The 18555-nt window shown below is 43.7% G+C and overlaps 1 protein-coding gene and 3 non-coding genes across 5 annotated transcripts; all 4 read right to left on the bottom strand.

Moving 5' to 3' along the window:
- Positions 1-547: 547 nt before the first annotated feature.
- On the bottom strand, positions 548-4417 carry LOC116643760 (60S ribosomal protein L17). Of its 2 annotated transcripts, none has more exons than XM_032422753.1 (7): positions 4335-4417; positions 3526-3578; positions 3401-3441; positions 2758-2892; positions 2414-2512; positions 1340-1531; positions 548-621 (listed from the first exon to the last, which is right to left on the bottom strand). In XM_032422753.1, exons 2-7 carry the CDS (start codon positions 3563-3565, stop codon positions 574-576), a joined length of 555 nt encoding a protein of 184 aa, XP_032278644.1. In that variant the 5' UTR covers positions 3566-3578; positions 4335-4417; the 3' UTR covers positions 548-573. The 2 variants fall into 2 exon arrangements, with proteins under 2 accessions (XP_032278644.1, XP_032278645.1); XM_032422754.1 differs by lacking the exon at positions 4335-4417 and adding an exon at positions 4081-4328.
- On the bottom strand, positions 2596-2660 carry LOC116643875. Its single transcript, XR_004301656.1, has one exon. It is a non-coding gene; the product is annotated as a small nucleolar RNA SNORD58 (small nucleolar RNA).
- Positions 3255-3318, bottom strand: LOC116643877. The gene has a single exon (XR_004301659.1). It is a non-coding gene; the product is annotated as a small nucleolar RNA SNORD58 (small nucleolar RNA).
- Positions 3662-3727, bottom strand: LOC116643876. The gene has a single exon (XR_004301657.1). It is a non-coding gene; the product is annotated as a small nucleolar RNA SNORD58 (small nucleolar RNA).
- Positions 4418-18555: the final 14138 nt, after the last annotated feature.

Raw genomic sequence — 18555 nt, 5'->3', positions numbered from 1 at the left:
GGGAAATTGGAACCCTCACAGTTGGTATGACAGCTTTGCCTCTTGGTTAGAGACCCAAGAGAAATGAAAATGTTATGCAAAGTTAAAGCCAGTGACAAAGGGCCATTTGCATGAAATGTCCAGAAAAGGCAAATCTACATAGACATCTACATAATGGTTGCTCAAAACTATAGGGTCTGGTAAGGAGTGACGGCAAACTACTGCCAAGGTTCCTCTTTAGGATAATGAAAATGTCCAAAAATTTGCCTGGTGATGGATGCATAATTGAATATAATAAAAACTACTGAATTGTAATTGGGTTAATCGTACAATGTGCTCAATCTCAAAGTGGTTGGAAAAAAATTCAGAAATATGCCCATGCTCAAATTCCATTATGCAAAGCACCAAGAAATTCAAAATAGCATGTTTATGAACCAAAATTAATGGCACAGGACAAACAGAATAACCTTTCTAGTTCTAATCGGAAGAAAACTCATTTGACCCATTTTGTGAAGATACTACTTGAAATATGTTTAATAATAAAAGGCCACCAACATTCTCTTTTTATTTTTATTTGCATTTATTCTGCAGAATTTACTCCCGGGCCATAAGTTTTTGTTTCTTCAGTTTCTTCTGGGATATCTGGGAAAGAAACAAAAATAAAAGGTCTGTTACAAGTTTGCTGGAGAAACTCGCAATACATCTTGAATAGGTTGTAGCTCAGGAAAAATAGGAAACATCAATGTAAAAGGGAGTCCTTTGGCATAGAGAAATGGCATGGGGAGAGGGACAGATGTAAGGAAATTAGAGTAAGCTGGGAGTTTGTGAAGACTGGGGGCAGGGAGACCATTTGTAAGTGGCAACAAGAACGAAGACAATAGGGGCATCTGGGTGGCTATGTCGGTTAAATGTCGAGTGTCCCACTCTTAGTTTTGTTTGGCTCATGATCTCAGGATCATGAGATCGAGCCTGGAGTGGGGCTCTGTGCTTGAGATTCTCGCCTTCTGCCCCTCCCCCCCACTCTCACTCTTTCTAAAATCTTAAAAAAAAAAAAAAAAAGAATGGAAGACATTGTATTTAAGCAACAAAATCAATAGAAGTTAAATTCATTAGGCACAAAGGGAAGGAGTCCAGAATCACTCCCAGGTTCCCAAGCTTGAAGAACTGAATGAGATTCAGTGTTACTGAAAACAAGCTTATTTGGAGAGGTGGGGAGAGGGGAAGGGCCCGTTTTTTGCACATGTTGCATTTAAAGTGGCTATGGACATATAGGTGGGGCCATCAGCAGATAATTATAGTTCTGATATAATAAAATACATTAAAAAAATACAAATAAAACTGACCAAAGAAAGTAGTTTACCTTTTTCTTCTGTGCAACCTCCTCTTCTGGTTTAGGAACAATCTGCTCTTTTTCAGTAAGGATCATCTCAATGTGGCAGGGAGAGCTCATGTATGGGTTAATCCGACCATGAGCCCTGTACGTTCTACGCCGCATCTTGGGGGCTTTGTTCACCTGGATGTGCTCAATGACCAGAGAATCAACATCTAAACCCTGGCAAGAGGGAGAACAAAATGAAATCAACATCTTTATCTCAACACCACAAACCCTATCATTGTATCAAGTCCTCACCCTTACAAGGCAATTCTAAGACTCTACATAGCATATCTGTTCAAACAGCTGTTTGCTTTTACCTTTATTCTAAGCATCTTTCCTTAAGTCTAAATAACTATCAAAACTCAATGCTATATGCAGTTTGTAAGTGGCCTCCCTAGAAGTCATTGAGGAGAGTGGATCTGGTAGTATCAATTTCTAAGCATTGATGAAAAACAAGATTTTGGCAGTGCAGTTTAGCAGCTAGAAGGGTTATAGCCAAGTCTACATTAACTCCAGTTCTGGCTCAGATTTCCAAATACAAAGGGTAATGGATAATGCACAAAACAGACCCTGCTTTGTTGACTATATTCACTGTTTTAGTATCTCACATTTAACCTCTCTCTCCATTATGAACACAGGCAACAAACCACATTAACCATTACTAAGGCAATCATTTTGGGAACCTCTTCTCGTTCCTTTGTAATACCAAGATTTCTACTGCTTGCATTTACAAGTATTTTTTGAAGTTCACAAGTCATACTACCAAAAATGTCTATGATACCAGAAAGATTATAAACCCTTGAGTAAAATACATGAGAGAAAATGGTGGGTTTTTGTTGGGACCGGGGTTATAGGGGAAAACAGACTTAAGACCATGCTTTTGAACATCTTCACAGACAAAATTTTGGTTTTCCGGAAATCGGAGGTGGAGATGAAAAAAAAAAACGGGAAATTTAGTTACTGAGAAGCCAAGACAAAGAAACAAATCTGGACAACAGCAACAGTACTTGAACCACCATCCAAGTCGTATACATATGAAGATGTTAATGGTTTGGGTACCTTAAGTTCAGCATTACTCTCTGCATTTTTAAGCATGTGCAGCAAAAATTCAGCACTCTTCTTGGGCCACCGACCCTGTGTCCAGCCCCACTGTTTGGCCTGAAAGAAATCCAAGAGAGGTGATTAGTCATTTCCCCTGATTTAAATCAGTGTTACAATCAAGATGAATTTATTTTATGAAGGTTGCTCAGAACACAGTTTTTTTCATGGTTAATCCAAAGGTGTCCTAAGTTGGTCATCACAGCAACCAGAAAGAACCCGATTAAAGGCAGATCCTAACCATTGTTACCCCACCCAATCACTTTGTTACAATGTCATTTCAAATAGCAACTAAGAGCTCTCACCTGGGCACACCTACCAACTCCACCATTGTAGCGACGGAATGGCACACACTGTTTCTGTAAAGTGACGTCTTTCAGATACTTAGTGGCTTTTCGGATATGCATACCCTTGATGGCCTGGGCAGTTTCACGTGTGTTCTAAGTATAGACAGTAAAAACTGAGTTAACCTTGTTAAAGGATGACAATTCTTCAAGTAAACATTTTTTTTCAAAATGTCAACATTGAATTAAACACTTCCCATTCTTGAAAGATGAGCTAATGTACAGAGAGAAAAAAAATCTGTGCTTAAAAGCGAGGGAGAATTGGCTTAAAGTTCGGGAAAAACAAATCCCAAACCTCTGTTAACTGTAATGTTTTAATCCCATCACCTTGTAACTGTGTATGTCCCATTCTCTTCTCTACACTAGTTTAAGTAGTTCTCCTTAGTTTTACCCAATTCCATGAACCTTAAAGTGCTCATTGTATGATTGATGGTTACAGAATCACTATCTTGAAGGTGACCGCTCAGAACTATTCGTTTTCATGGTAAATCCAAAGGTGTCCTAAGAAACGCATCACTGCAGTCACCTTTTCAGAATGGGGGGGGGGGGGGATTCACTGGAACACGTGACACAACTCTTAGAACGCAAAAATTGGTTCCCATACCTTAAAGTGAACACGAAGATTTGAACCTCTTGATTTACATGCTAAGAAACAAAAAGTTTTGGTTAATTTGGGGTATCTCATTGTTCCTTTTACCCCCCAAAATAAGGAATATATTGTTCACTTACATTTCGTAGGGTTTTCTGGGTCAAGCGAATAGCGAACCATTTTCAGAGGTCACCTGGAAGGGAGCGGGAAGGAACTCTGTCAACACGAATTTACGGTCACCGACGCAGTTTAAGTGTGTATTAACTACCACCAACAGCCGCTCAGAAGGTACTTGTTTTCATGGTTAATCCAAAGGTGTCCTAAGAAAGGCCATCATCGCGGCCATCCTCTTCTCCAGTGCTTTCTCCCCCTGCATCTACTAGGGCCTGCGGCAGTGCTGACACAGACTAGTGCCACAGACCTCAGCAGCCCTCTCCCTCTGAAGGAAAATACAGTTCCAATCCCCCTCTGGATCCCTCAGGAGTAAAAGGATTCGACGCCTCGGCGCGGCAGGACGCTTCTCTCTGGAGAACGCGCTGCCGTCTCCCCAGTACTTCTGGGCTGTTACGTTAAGCGCCATCGAACTTCAAACACTCGTTCAAACGGATGAAGGCTCAACCCGACTTCACTTTGATTCCCCCAAAACGTTCTCTCGTTGCAGCCACACACGCGCCGCGTACTCAGCCGGCACTCACCGAAAGTCACTGGCCCTCGGGAGTCGGAAACGGCACTGACCACAGGCCGCCCGTACCCCTCGCCACCCCCATTCCCGCCCATCGCGGCCTTCTGCTCCGACACGTCCCCCTGCACCGAGGGACATCCCCTTCAGCGAAGAATCGATAGCCGCAGAAGCCTTCCTCCCGGGGACATGGACATCAGCGCCACCAAAGCCAGGATGGCGGCGATGACCGGAGGATTCAGCAGCCAGGGAGACATGGCAGTCACTCACCTCAGGCCGCTTAGGGGAAAAGGAAGAGCAGAGGCCCCTGGGAGAATTCATGAGAACTCGATCTCTCGCGAGATTTCCAGCCGAGGGGGGGGGGGGGAAGTGATTTGAAGGAAGGCGGAGCTCTAGGAGAAAGGGAATGTGGAATATGTTTTAGAAGGTCTGGAAACGAATTGCCCTTTTAGGGAATATCTCAAAATTCTCCTTTTTTTGGTATCCAGAAATAAAGTTATGGATTTTAAATTTCAATCAATTAAAAAGAGGCTTATAGTTCTAGGATAGGATCACGTATTATTAGATATAGACGAGACATTTATTCGCCAACATTTGTTAGATTTGATTATGTGATCATGTACCCCTAAAAGTGGTTAGTAAATGGACAATTAAGAAGATGCAAAGGATGGGATGGTAATTACGATAATCAGAAAATTCTCAGGAGGGGAATATCACCCAGTCAGGTGTACTACAATGGTTGAAGAGGGACACTTCTAGATCTTCTTCTGGTGCAGAAAAACTCTTGGCCGCTATCTTTCCTTTCTTCTCACCCAAGTCATCTATCTGGTTATTCCCTCACAGCCATTGGTGGTCTTAGCACTTAGCTTTGGGTCTTCTATTACAAGGCGCCATCACTCCAGGCAAATTCAAACTCTAAGTGAAAGAACTCTGGACAATGGCTCTAAGCACTCTTGGTTCCTTGACCAGGATTCCAGAGACCTCAGTCCCAGATCCCTCTCCTGGACTCCACTCCCATTGCCAGGTAGAGGTTGGATTCCATGGTCTTTCCTCAGTAGTTCCCATCCCTCACGTGGCTTCAACCGCAAGCTGAGCCAACTCCACATCTCTCATCCACTCCACATCTCTTGCTTGAGCTAGTCCCAGACAGACATCAAATTACTCCGCAGTTTAAGTTCTTACCTTTGGGTTGAATTAATTTTTGTAACTCAATTTTGTTTGACATAAGGGTCTAAATTAACTTTTTGCATATGGATAGTCAATTTTTCTGGAACCATTTGTTGAAAACACTGTCTTTTCTTTATTGAATTGCTGTCGCACTTTTATTGAAAATCAATTGACCAGAAAGGGGAGGATTTATTTCTGGACTTTCAATTATGTTCTATCGATCTATTTGATTATCTTTGCATCAACATCTCACTGTCCTGTAACTTTACAGTGAAATTTGAAATCAGCTAGTATATGTTTTCTGAAATTGTTTTGTCTCTTCTGGGTCCTCTATATTTCCATATAAATTTTAGGACCAGCTTGTTAATTTCTCAGAAAGCCTGCTGGGATTTTGATAGGGTTAGCATTGAATCTCTAGATCAGTTTGAAGAGAATTGCCATTGAAGAATTTTAAGTCTTATATCTGCGAACAACAAAAAAATCTGTTTAAATCTTTTATCATTTCTCTTAGCAATGTTCTGTAGTTTTCAGAGTACAAGTTTTGTTCTTTAATTTTTTTATGCTATTGTGAGTGACATTTTTTTTTTAAAGATTTATTTATTTATTTGAGAGAGAGAGTGCACGCATGTGGGCACACAGGCACCAGCGTGAAGGGGGGAGGGGCAGAGGGAGAGGGAGAGAAGCCGCTGAGCGTGGAGCCCGCTCTCTGGGACGGGGCGGGGCGGGGAGGCGAGGGGGCCGGATCTCATGACCCTGAGATTATGACCTGAGCCAAAACCAAGAGTCGGATGCTTGACCGACTGAGCCACCCAGGCACCCTGAGTGACATTATTTTTTAATTTCATTTTTGGATTGTTCATCACTAGTATGTAAAAATAGAACTGATTTCTACATTTTCAACTTGTTTCCTTCACCCTGCTATATTCCTTAGGACACCTTCCTTTCTCCTTCCTTCCTTCCTCACCCCCGTTTTTATTTGCCTTCTTACAGGGGGCCAGAATGTCCTCCACAATAATAAATAGAAGTAATGAAGATGGACACCACTGTCTTTTTCCCAGTCCTATGGAAAAAAATCTTCTGTCTTTCACGAGTAAATATGATATTACCAATAGTTTTCTCATAGACCTTTATCAGGTTGTGGAAGTATTTTTTTCATGAGTGGGTGTTGAATTTTGTCATGTGTTTTTTCTGCATCTGTTGAGTTGATCATGTGGTTTTTGTCCTTTATTCTGTTAGTGTGGTGTACTATGTTAATTGATTTTTAATTGTTAACTAACCTTGCATGCCTGGGATAAACCCTGCTTGGCTGTGGCATATAATCCTTTTCCAGTTTTACTGGATATTCTGTTTACAGGGATACTGTAGTTTTTTTGTGATGTCTCTGGCTTTGGTATTAGGGTAATGTTGGTTTTACAGAATGAGTCAGGAAATCTTTCCTCCTCTGTTTTATGAAAAAGTGTGTGAAGGATTGGTATTATTTCTTCTTTACATATTTCATAAAATCTACTATGTGGGATATTTTAAATTTTTGAGAGAAACAACAATACTTGATATGGGTCAGTCATCATGCAAATGACTTGCTAGAGTTAGTTCATAATTTCAACATTAGATATTTACTACATTCCTTTTGATACCATTATATCTTTGCAAAGGTGGGGTTTCTGTGGTTGCTTTGATGAAAAGAGAGTAGTCTGTAAAAATCATCATGGAACAGGAAATGAAGGTGGTAGTGTCCAATAAGATCCCAAGGTCTGCAAACTTGTACAATGCCCAGAAGATGCACATATCTCAGTAAGAAATTGTTATTTAGGAAGTAAATGAATTGTTATTTAAGAATAAAATAAGTTTAAGAAATAAATACGATCTTTGTCTTCATTTTGTGCATGTTATTTTTTTCAAATGGCCACTAAGGATATATTTATAATATTAATAGATTTAATACATAGTATTTATAATAGGATTACATATTTATTGACTTTTGGGAACTAACTAGGAAATGGAACTGTTGGGTATTTCTTTTGTCCTATAAATACTGAAAAATTAGTGAGATACTAAAGGTGCTGTGAACCCAGAAAGTTTGGGAGCCTCTGCAAGAGTGTGGATAGAGAAGAATACAAGGTCTACGGTTGAGAACACATGCTCTACCATGCAGATGTCAAGGAAGGGGCACAGACCAGCAAAAAAGGACTCAAAGAGCAATGAGGGGAGAGGGAGACCAGAAAAGTTGGTATCACAGAGGCCATGAGAAGCTCCTTTCAATGCTGTGATGTTAGGTAGGATGACGACAAGAAAGTAACCACTAGATTCTGTAAAAGGGAGGTCAGTGGTGGTCTTTGCAAGAGAACTCTTTGTGGAGCGGTGGGATTGAACGCCAGATTGGAGCCAGAGGAGACAATAAAGGGAAGGGAAATTTTACTGTGAAACAGAACAAAGAAAAGTGGCAGCAGCTGGAGGGAAATGTAAGAATAAGAGAGACTTCTAAAAATATTTTGTAAGACATGCGTATAGTAATTAATTCAAAAGAATCAAAAGGATATATAAGAAAATGAAGTTCTCCTCTGTTATGGACTAAACTGTGTCCCCTAGAATTTATATGTTGAAGTTCTAACTCTGGGGCCTTAGAATGTGACTATTTGGAGAAAGGACCTTTAAAGAGGTAATTAAAGTAAAATGAGTTTATATGGATGTCCAGTATGATTAGTGATCCAATATGAGTAGTGTCCTTACAAGAAGAGACTAGGATACACACACACAGATTGAGGAGGAGACATCTGCAAAGTCAAGGAGAAAGGCCTCAGAAGAAACCAAGCCTGCTTAAACCTTTACCTTGGACTTCTAGTCTCTAGAACTGTAAGAAAATAAATTTCTGTTTAAGCCTGCCAATCTGTGGTACTTTGTTATGAAAGCCCAAACACACGGATATACCTTCTCTCCTCAATAACTCCCAGTTCCCTACTTTCAAGGCTTCCACCAATACTAGCATTATATCCTTTCCGAAAAATTCTATGAATTACAAATACCCCCAGAATAGTATACTATATACAATCTTCTGCATCTTGCTTTTTGTTTATCTTAACAATAAACCTTGGGAAAAGCTTCCACATCAGTATATATAAAGTTATTTCACTTAAAAAATAGAGTTGTAGTCTATTGGATGGACATAGCATAATTTATCTCTCTATTGATGGACATTCAGTTTGTTTTCAAACTTTTGCTTTTAAAAACAAGTCTGGAATAAATGCTCTGTATACAGGTCATTTTACACATGTGAGATTATTTGCAGGATAAATTTCCAGAAATGGTACTGTTAGATCAAAGTGCAAATACATTTAGAACTTTGATATATATGTGGTCAAATTGCACTCTGTAGTGTTTAGAAAAATTTATACTCTAAATAGCAGCGTTTGAGAGTACATGTTTTCCACACCTTCACAACACAGTGGATTATCAACCCTCTTTACCTTTGCCAATCTGATATGTGGAAAATAGCATTTCACTGAAGTTTTGATTTACATTTTTCTTACGAGAGAGGTTGAGAATTTTTTCAAAAGTGTATGAAAAGCCATTAAAAAGCTGTAAAATAAATAAAAAGTATTTAAAAGCCGTTTGTATTCCTTTTCTGCAAATTGTTCATATTCTTTGTTTTTTATTGTGTTGTTGATCTTTTTCTTCTTAATTTGTATAAACTCTTTATACACTAAGAGATTAACCATTAGTCTAAGAAAAGTTTCCAACATCCGGCGGCGGGATGCTCTCGACAGGTATGGTCTGGGGTGACGGGGTGCTAGACTTATGCCCCCCCTTTCCTGAGGGCCCCCCGCGCGTCGAAAGAAGTGAGCTCACCGCCCAAAGCAACGAATGCGTGTTGGCTCTTCTGGCCATGGCCATGGGGACGTTCCAATACAGCCTCTGCCCTGACCTGGAAGCTCCCGGAGGGCTGCAGTGTAGGTGCCCAAGGGAGGCACAAGGCCCGCTATCTTGATCATATGCTAATTAAAGGAAGAGTTTAGAAGATGGGAGACACTGAAGAAGAGTGGCACAGCTGTGAGTCCTCTAGTTGAGAGAGAGAGAGACTGACTCTGCAAAAAAGAAGGTATAATTGTAAGAGCTGAGTTCTTGCAAAGGAGAGTGGAGATGGATCTAGAGCATAAGTGTCCCAAGAGCATGGCGAGAGCACACCATTCCTGGTAGCCGGAGAGGACCTGGAGACTGTGGAGTGGGTGCAGGCAGTTTGGTAGATAAGGTTATAGGAAGGTAATAGGAAGAAACATGGTTGACGTTCGACAGCACTTAGTAGGAGCCAGGCATGGTTTCAAGCATTTCACGTGGGTTTTCTCACTGAGAAAACTTTGAGGTGTCCTTGCAGTTCCCATTCTCTTAAACCACCAGAGGGATTTTGGAGAGAGGTCATTTACTGAATATCTCAGGGAGCATGTGCCCCGCTTAATGTGGGTTTCAGAGTCTCTGCCTTGGAAGTGGATAATAATAAAATCTGGAGCTATGTGGCACTGGTGGTCGGAATGAAGAGAATCTGGCGATAGAAGGTAGTAGAAGGTTTTGCAGCAGGTGATTCTGAAGGCACTGCAAAATGCAAGACTGATTTCCCATGACAAGGAACATAAGAAGGAACATATTCCTAATACCCCTAAATATGCAACTGTCATAACATTCCACTTAGTGTTGTCAGATTACCTCTAATATGTCATAGCGTGGTGCTTAAGGGCATAGACGCTGCGGCCGGACTTCTAGTTTCAAATGTCATCGCCTACCTCCTTGTCAACGGCTGCCATTCGCTAGCTGTCTGACCTGGAGAAAGTTACTTAAGTTTCCTGCATCTCAGTTTCCTTATCTTTTTTTTTTCATATATATATATATATATATATATATATATATATATATATATAGTTATGTTAATCACCATACTCAGTTGCCTTATCTTTATCTTTCCTTATCTGTAAAATAGGAATGATGATAATAGAGCCTCCGCTATAGGGTTGTTATGAGGATTAAATGAGTTAGTTATTTGTGGAGCACTTAGAACAGTGCCTGGTACATAGAAAGTACTGCATTAGTACTTGTCAAAAAAAACTACTATGTTTCAGAGAAGGATTTCCTAGATTAACAGCATGACATATTATGGATTTCTTTTTTTTTAAAAATGTTTTTTTCATAGCATTTCATCATATCTAAATTTTGTTGCAAAGTTATGGACATTTTGGGGTACTTTTCCAGCAGTAGTTTAGTACCCCATCTTCATGCAGGGCACTGTTTTAGGATATAGGAAATACTTTCTAAGTTACAGCAGGAAACATCACAACAGTTACTAAAATCTGGCTGAAGACCCTTTTACGTTTTTATTTTATTAATTTTTTTTTAAAGATTTTTATTTATTTATTGAGAGAGAGAGAGAATGATAGAGAGCATGAGAAGGAGGAGGGTCAGAGGGAGAAGCAGACTCCCTGCTGAGCAGGGAGCCTGATGCGGGACTCGATCCAAGGACCCTGAGATCATGACCTGAGCCGAAGGCAGACACTTAACAGACTGAGCCACCCAGGCGCCTCAACAGTGTGGGCATAAGTCTGCTAGGGTTGCTGTAACAAAATGCCCCAGACTGAGTGGCCTAAACCACAGACTTTTGACAATTTCTTTCTTTCTGTCATTCATGAGTCCATTTGACCAAGAAGCTGCTGCATATGCAGGGCGGGCCGTGTGCTGTCTATGTATGGTAAATGCCAAGAGGCAGTCTACTGTCTAATTAGGAAGATAGCAAGACACAGACACATTCTATAAAGGAGTGAACACAATGCAAGCGATGCCATAAAACAACCCAGGATTCATGCCCTGAAGACTTGTGCAGCTCTTTAGTGTTGCAGACCGTGTTCTCTGGCACAGTGGAAGTTTTGTGGCAGAGGGACAACATGCCAATCCTGCTTGAATAAATGCTACAATAGCCTTTAAGGGTTTGGCCGACCACATACTGGGTCAAGCTGGGTTAAATTGGGAGAAGGGTTCTATTCCTGAAACCAATTGTTCTTCCCAGAAAGCAGAGTTGGAGGCAGAGCTTAAGTAGTGCTCATGGATTCAATACTGTGGAAAGGAGGCCGGACTGATCAGAGGACCAAGTTAGGCCGTGATGCAGTCCAGTGAAGGCTTCAGCCAACACCCCAACCCCACCGAGGGGAACTCTGGAGCTGGATGTTCCTACAGAGTTGTCCCAAGTTGGGTGGAGGCTGGGCTTTTGTACCACCCATGGATCAGTCACTGGATGTGGTCTTCCCCAGGAAGGAGATGCGACCTTGGGTGAGGCAGTTTTCTTCAGCTAATCCTCAGAGAGGACTGACAGATGGAGAGTAAGTCCTTCACTCCTGAAGAGAGACCAGGGAGGCACATCTCAGGGTCCACAACAACGGGCAGTATTGTTTTATTTCACAGATAAGAAAAACAAGGTTCAAAGGGGGCAGGGTGGGGATTTGAACCCACCTCTACCCTCAGTGTCTATGTTCTTTCTCTGCCTCCTTGCTGCCAGTTCTGCATATTCCTGCCTTCCTGACTGCTTACCGTGACCTTCACATTTCCTGGCTCAATGTGGCTAGCCTCACTTCCCCATCCAGCCTCGGGGCAGTCCGTTTCATGACTGGCTGTGAAGCTTCACCCCAGCTTTTGCAAGACTCTCCAGGGCCTGGCCCACACTCCCACCTTCTCCAACTACTGTTGCCTGCATTCATCAGGAGGGACCTAACGGAGGCAGGTTGAGGAGAATTATTCCGGTTCTGAGGTGCCAGGTGGATTGGGGAGGCCAGGAACCTCAGACTGCTTCGTGGCAGAGACCCAGGAAAACTAGCAGATATTCAGACATGAGGTCGAGTTTGGCAAAGGTGAAGAAGGTGGGAGTGGCATACAGGATTGAAACACAACTCCCCCAAGAACTTCTTTTTTTTTTTTTTTAAGATTTTTATTTATTTATTTATTTGACAGAGAGACACAGCGAGAGAGGGAACACAAGCAGGGGGAGTGGGAGAGGGAGAAGCAGGCTTCCCGTGGAGCAGGGAGCCTGATGCGGGGCTCGATGCGGGGCTCGATGCGGGGCTCGATGCGGGGCTCGATGCGGGGCTCGATGCGGGGCTCGATCCCAGGACCCCGGGATCATGACCTGAGCCAAAGGCAGACGTTTAACAACTGAGCCACCCAGGCACCTTCCCCCAAGACCTTCTATTAGCTTCTCCATAATGGTGACCTCTGGGACTTCATTTATTATGTAGATCTCCAGGGAGTAGCAGGAAACAACAAACTCAGACTTTCAAAGTAGTAGCCATTCTCCTCTCTGACCTGACAAGTCAAGAAGGCAAGTGGGCCCTGTGGGAGTTTGACAGTTTGTCCAAACAACTGTTTTTTAGTTGATGCTATAAATCTCTTGGGAAAAAAATCTGTTGGCCTGGTCGTTCTGTCGGCCAATATGGATTAGTCTGACCATCTTCTCAGATAAGACTGTCTTTGGGGATTTTCACATGAGTGAATATTCAATGTTCTGTCTCTTAGCCTTGTCATCCATCTCCCTGCCCCTTTGTATAATTCTCTTCAGCGGGTTGGCTCCTGGGCCCCCAGGACAGCCAAGGGAGGAGAGTCTTAATCCCTTGGCAGAGATTAATCTGCTCTCCTCAGTCTAAACCTCCCTCCAGTGCTGTTTGAGCTTCACTTAGAACTGGGCTTTATTTGCCAGGAAAGAGAAATTCTTTTCATGACAATAAGGAAAATGTAATCTCTTATTCAGGGGGTCAGAGGCCTTTTCTTTGCCTCTCTGGTCCGTTTCTCCTCTACCTCCCAGAGCTCCCACGGGGGGGGGGGGGTGCAGAGGAGATCACCTAGAGGGGTCCTGGCATCTAGTAACTGGGGATGAAATGTCTCAGTGCAAGTTGTTTGGCTTTGCTGAGCTTTGCTCCTTCATCTGTGAAAAGGAAGATCACAAAGCCAATTGTACTGGGTTGCTGAGAAAGTTATAAGAGAAAGTTAAAAGACAATGTGAATAGCAAAAAACAGATAGTCAGTTCATATTGGCTCTTTCTTTCTTCCCTTCTCCTTACAATTTACCCTGGGACATCACCTGATCTGATACTTTTCCCAAAGCAAGGATTTCCTCTATGACATTCTGAAGTGCTTATCCTCTGGGTGTCTCCTCCAGATCCATTCTCTGGTGTCTGTGCCCTGCTCTGGGCCCCACGAGGCTGAGCCTACCGTCAGCCTGGGGACCCAGGCCTCCCTGTCAGCTGACTTCTCGTTGGCTGTAGCCAATGATGAGCATGGGCAGGAATTGAGAGGTCAGGGGGAGAGGAGTTGGGCTATTTCTTCCCAGCTCCCTTGCTACCTTGGCACCAGGTTCTGGAGTGGCTCTGTCCCTCCCAGACTACATCCCCTGCCAGATTGCCCCTCCTCCCAGGCTCAGATTTCCCTGGGCTCCATTACGATTTCTCCTTTCCTTGTCCCATCAGTCCTGGGTGTGGAAACATCTCTCTGTTGTTGTGAGGTTTCTGGTGTTTCCGTGTCCCTTGTTAGTTTGCCCACATCTCTCGAGTTTCTTAAAGCCTCTTCTGGTGAACTCTGCACGGAATTTTTCCTGCTAGCCTATAAAGAGAGGGTATCCACCCTCTATTTGAATACTGCTAGGGACCAGAGCTCAGTATTTGTCTTTTTCACTCCCATTTCAAAAATAAAAATGTACTTGAGAATGGAGCTAATATTTAGGGTGCAGCTACTGCATGCTGAATGCTATGCACGCTTCATCATACTTCTTCCCCATGATGACTTTGTGAGGAAGGTTGTAATGCCCACATTTCGCAGAGGATGGGCTTGAGACTCGGGGAAGTTCTGTACGTTGCGCTGGATCCTGCAGCTAATAGGTGGCACGGGATGCACCTGACTGAGGTTGGCCTGACTCCAGCGTTTGTTCTCTGCATTACGCCTGCCTGTCATAGGGGAGAATTCCAGAAAGGGGAAACTGGAAAAACGGGAAAATGTGCCTTCGATTTCACAATTTTGCCAAGGGCTAGCCTGGAAAAAAACCTTAATATTGTTCATAAAAACTTCTTTTTGAGGCGTACTTTCTGTTGTGGGCTGGCTGAGGGACACCATGGGCCACTAGATGGCACCCGTTCAGCACTGGGTAAAGCTTTTCTCTATCATTTTGTGGGCAAAGGGTGTGGGTAGCATGTTCTGTTTACCTTGACATGTAAATATGACTTTGATCTAATGAACTCTGTATTTCCTCCAAACTGGGCTGACTTTTAAGTTTTTCAAAGCTGAGGCTCTGAGTGGGCAGTGAGTGGGGTTGGGGGTAGGGCGGGGCGGGGTGGGAAAGTGAGGAGAAAGAATGATAAAGCCTCACCCTGGGGGGGAAACCCCCGCAGCTTAGAGGAAAACAGTACTGACCTATGAGACCCAACCAAGCAAAACTCTCTCAAAGACGGTGAGACCATTAGAGCGGGAAGGGTCTGATGAGGTCCAACCCTCTCATTACCCAGATGAAGAACCATTCTTCTGTTGCTGTCTGTGTAACAGAAAGTGATCCCCAGCTTACCCAGTTGTGCAAACAAAAAATATTGTCCTGACATTTCTTGCCTTGTGGCCTTCCAGGTGGTGGGGGCCTTTTGTAAGGCACCTAGATAAAGTGTGTAGCTTTTGCTCCCCTCTCTTTGTTTTTGAAGGGGACTTCTTTTCTTTTTGTCCATGTGACATTCTCTAGACAAATTTTTCAGGTTTTTTTTCTTCTTTAAATTAATTTTATTTTATTTAAGATTTTATTTATTTATTTGACAGAGCAAGAGAGCACAAGCAGGGGGAACTGCAGGTAGAGGGAGAAGCAGGCTCCCCGCCGAGCAGGGAGCCCGATGCATGACTCGAACCCAGGACCCTGGGATCATGACCTGAGCCGAAGGCAGATGCTTAACCGACTGAGCCACCCAGGCACCCCTCTTCTTTAAATTTATGATTTAAATGTTAAAAACAGGGAATACATTTATCTGGTTCAACAAATCAAAACAATATAAAAAAAGTCAAATAAAAAGTCTCAAGCCCATCTCTTTCCCCAGGGTGATTTCTGTAGTGGCCACATTTTTTTGAAATAAAATGTTGAGCCATAAGGTCTGATAAGTACCAGAAAACTGTGCCTGGATGGTGTTCCTGTCCTGGAAAATGTGGAAGCCATTGTCACTGCCGCTAGTCCAGAGCTCCTTATCTTTTGCCAGGTCCCTGGGGGAGTCCTTTCACTCCTGGAGGAAGGCTTTGTCCCCTACTTTGTGAGCCCTGCAAGAGACCCTGCGCCTGCCTAGCCTCCTCACTTCAGAGCCTCTAGACCTTCCTTTTTTTTTTTTTTTTTAAGATTTTATTTATTTAAGCGAGTGAGAGAGAGAGAGAGAGAGAGAGAGAGAGACTGAGCAGGGAGAGCAGCAGAGGGAGAGGAAGAAGCAGACTCCCCGCTAAGGAGGGAGCCCCACGTGGGGCTTGATCCCAGGACCCTGGGATCATGACCGAGCTGAAGGCAGACACTTAACCGACTGAGCCACCCAGGCGCCCCAAAGCCTCTAGACCTTCCTAAGGCTTGCTTCTTCCAGGCCCCGCCTCCTCCCCGGTTCAGCATCCACGGGGCTCCCGCTCTGCCTTTAGACATACCAACTCCTCTTTCTCTTCCCTCAACTCTTTACTGCCCCTTTCTTCCCCTTTCTGCCATTAGAGTTCTCCCCAGATGAGCTACTGAGACTTCTTCAGCACTTAGTTCAGTTTGCTACAATTTAGTTAGCACCTAGGATGTATGAGTAACGTGCTAGATGAGAAACATTCAAAGATAAAAAAAGAGGTGGTCTCTGCCTCTATGACTCTTAAGCCCAGACCTAAGTTAGTGACTTACCGGGGTTATGTGCACTAATGCAGGGATGGTCCAACCAGGCTGAGTGCAGAGTGGGGAGCCAATAGTTCTGGGTCTGATGTTGATAGTCACCGCATACTGAGCCCTCCAGGCGCAGGAGCTTGGGATATTAAAGTCTGGATGCTGCCTCCTCAGACAGGGCCCCTAGGGTCAGTGTGCTCCCCTTTCTTGAGTTCTCTGCCTTGTGCCATATTTTTGGAAGCTGTTCCTCTAGGAAGCCCTCCAAGACAGGGCCTTTTCCAGATCTGACCTTCCCCAGGGGCTACCCCATGCTCCAAATGTCAAAAAAAAAAAAAAGCTGTGCTCTTTCCCTCAGAGCCCTATGTTTGTTTCCCAGGGTGGCAGCCCGCTCATGTGAGGACAGTACATTTTCCTGAAGGGCCCTTCCCAGCTAAGGAATGCAAGTGCATTTTAATAGAGCTCTGGAAAGGCATTTCTTTAACATGAAGGATTCTAGGTCACAAGTATGTTTTGAAGATTAGCGATAAACTAGAAAGACTCTGAGGAGGGAGGAACAATGGATGGAGGTGTTGGTGCTGGTGAAATGTTAGATGAGGACCAGAAAATGGAAAAAAACAAAACAAAACAAACCCAACCCTGCAAATAATTGAACACTTACTTATCGTATGCTAAGCACTGGCTGAGAATTTTGCTTACGTCCTCCCAGAGCCTCTCAGAGTATCCGTTTTCTAGTGTTGCAAACAATATCACAGACTTAGTGGTTTAAAACAACACATGTATTATCTTAGAGTTTCTGTGTATCAGGAGTCCAGGCGAGGTTGGATTCTCTTTAAGACTGCAACTGAGGTCTAGGTTCTCATCCGAAGGCTTGACCGGGAGAGGATCTGCCAGTTGTTGGCAAGATTCAGGTCTTGGCTGGCTGTCATAGAGGGCCTCAGTTTCTCCCTGGTGTCCCCTGGAGGCCAGCGTCAGTTCCTAGTTAGTTGGTGGCCAGAGCCTGCCCTCAGCCCCTCGCCACATGGGCCTCACCCACATGGCTGCTTGCTTCATCAAAGCCGACAAGGAGAGTGTCAGTTAGGGAGATGGATGTTAGACTCTTACGTAACATAATTATGGAAGTGTCACATATCCTGTCACCTTTGCTGTATTGTACACTTTGGAAGTGTGTCACACGTCTTGCCCCATACTCAAGGGAGCATGCACAAGGGCATAAGACCAGGGGTTGGTGTCACAGGGGACATCTCAGAGTCTGTCTGCCCTACATCTCAGAAGTGGGCATTTCTGGTCTCATTATACAGGTGCAGAAAAGGAAGATGAGCATATTAAGTGACTTGCCCTTAGTGCACTTAGACAGAAAGTAGCAGATGAGGGATTCCAAACATGGCCTCTCCCATTGGAAGTTCATAGCCACTGTGTTACAAAGGTAAATTGTGGGTGTTTGACTTGGATTGGAGAAGACTCAGATCAGAGGTGGTTCTCATACCGACAGTCTTCTGGAACTTGGGTTACCACTTAGATGAGGGTGTAGACAGAACTAAAATCAATACTGGGAATTGTCAGGAATAGATTTAACCGCAAATAAAGAATTTCTACCACTTCCAGTGACCTCAGTAGACTAAGCTGACTGCCTCCTGAAGTGGCCTGTTCCTTTCATTACTTGAGTTCAGCTGGCATCCCTGGCAGCATGGAACTTGTCCTGGACACCGGAGGGAATTCCATCACTGGATGGGAATCTGCTGGCTAGGAATTGAAATCTCAGTGGAGATTTCAGTGGAGACTGTATCTCCTGAAGGACATTAAAGCTGGTCATTGCAGAACCCAGCAGCCAGGTGGAGGAGAGATCCCAGATAAAGTTGAGCTTCACTCTGCTTGTGAATCTGTCCAGGTCCATAACCCCTGGCAGAGGCCCCCAGAATGCTTCTCCTTGTCCCCACTGAGGTCTGCCCGGGAGGAAAGGTCAGGATGACGGTGGCAGTTGACATGTGGATGTGCCCTTGGAGGCCTTCAAAGACACTTTTTTTAGGCTTTATTATTCTGACTGTGCAGATAAGGAGGTTGACCAACCAGGGAAGAGAAAGTGGAGGCCACTGTCCAGTATCTCTTGGCAGGTCACACTCAATTCTTTCCTGCTCACATCAGCTGGGGTTGCAACAGCTCCCAGTTACACTGTATCCGAGCTGGTCAGCCCATGGCAGAGTCTTGTCCGGTTGGAAGCCCCAGGCCAATGAGCTGAAGTGAACACCTCACCCCACTATTTACTGCTCCTAGAACAAATTCCTTGTCTTGCTGATAACTCTTTGTGTGTAGCTGCAATTGTGCCAAAGTTATCAGTTCTGGAACAATGTGCATAACTTTGCATGAATAGTAGAGCTCCTTTCATTTATTTATTTATTTTGCTGAATAGAATTACTATTACTCCCTCTAGGAGTTTCTGACATAAAGTAAGCCCCA

Source organism: Phoca vitulina, unplaced genomic scaffold (assembly GCF_004348235.1).
Source record: "Phoca vitulina isolate PV1807 unplaced genomic scaffold, GSC_HSeal_1.0 scaffold27, whole genome shotgun sequence".
NCBI classification, from domain to species: domain Eukaryota; kingdom Metazoa; phylum Chordata; class Mammalia; order Carnivora; family Phocidae; genus Phoca; species Phoca vitulina.
This window is presented reverse-complemented; position numbering and strand designations above follow the sequence as displayed.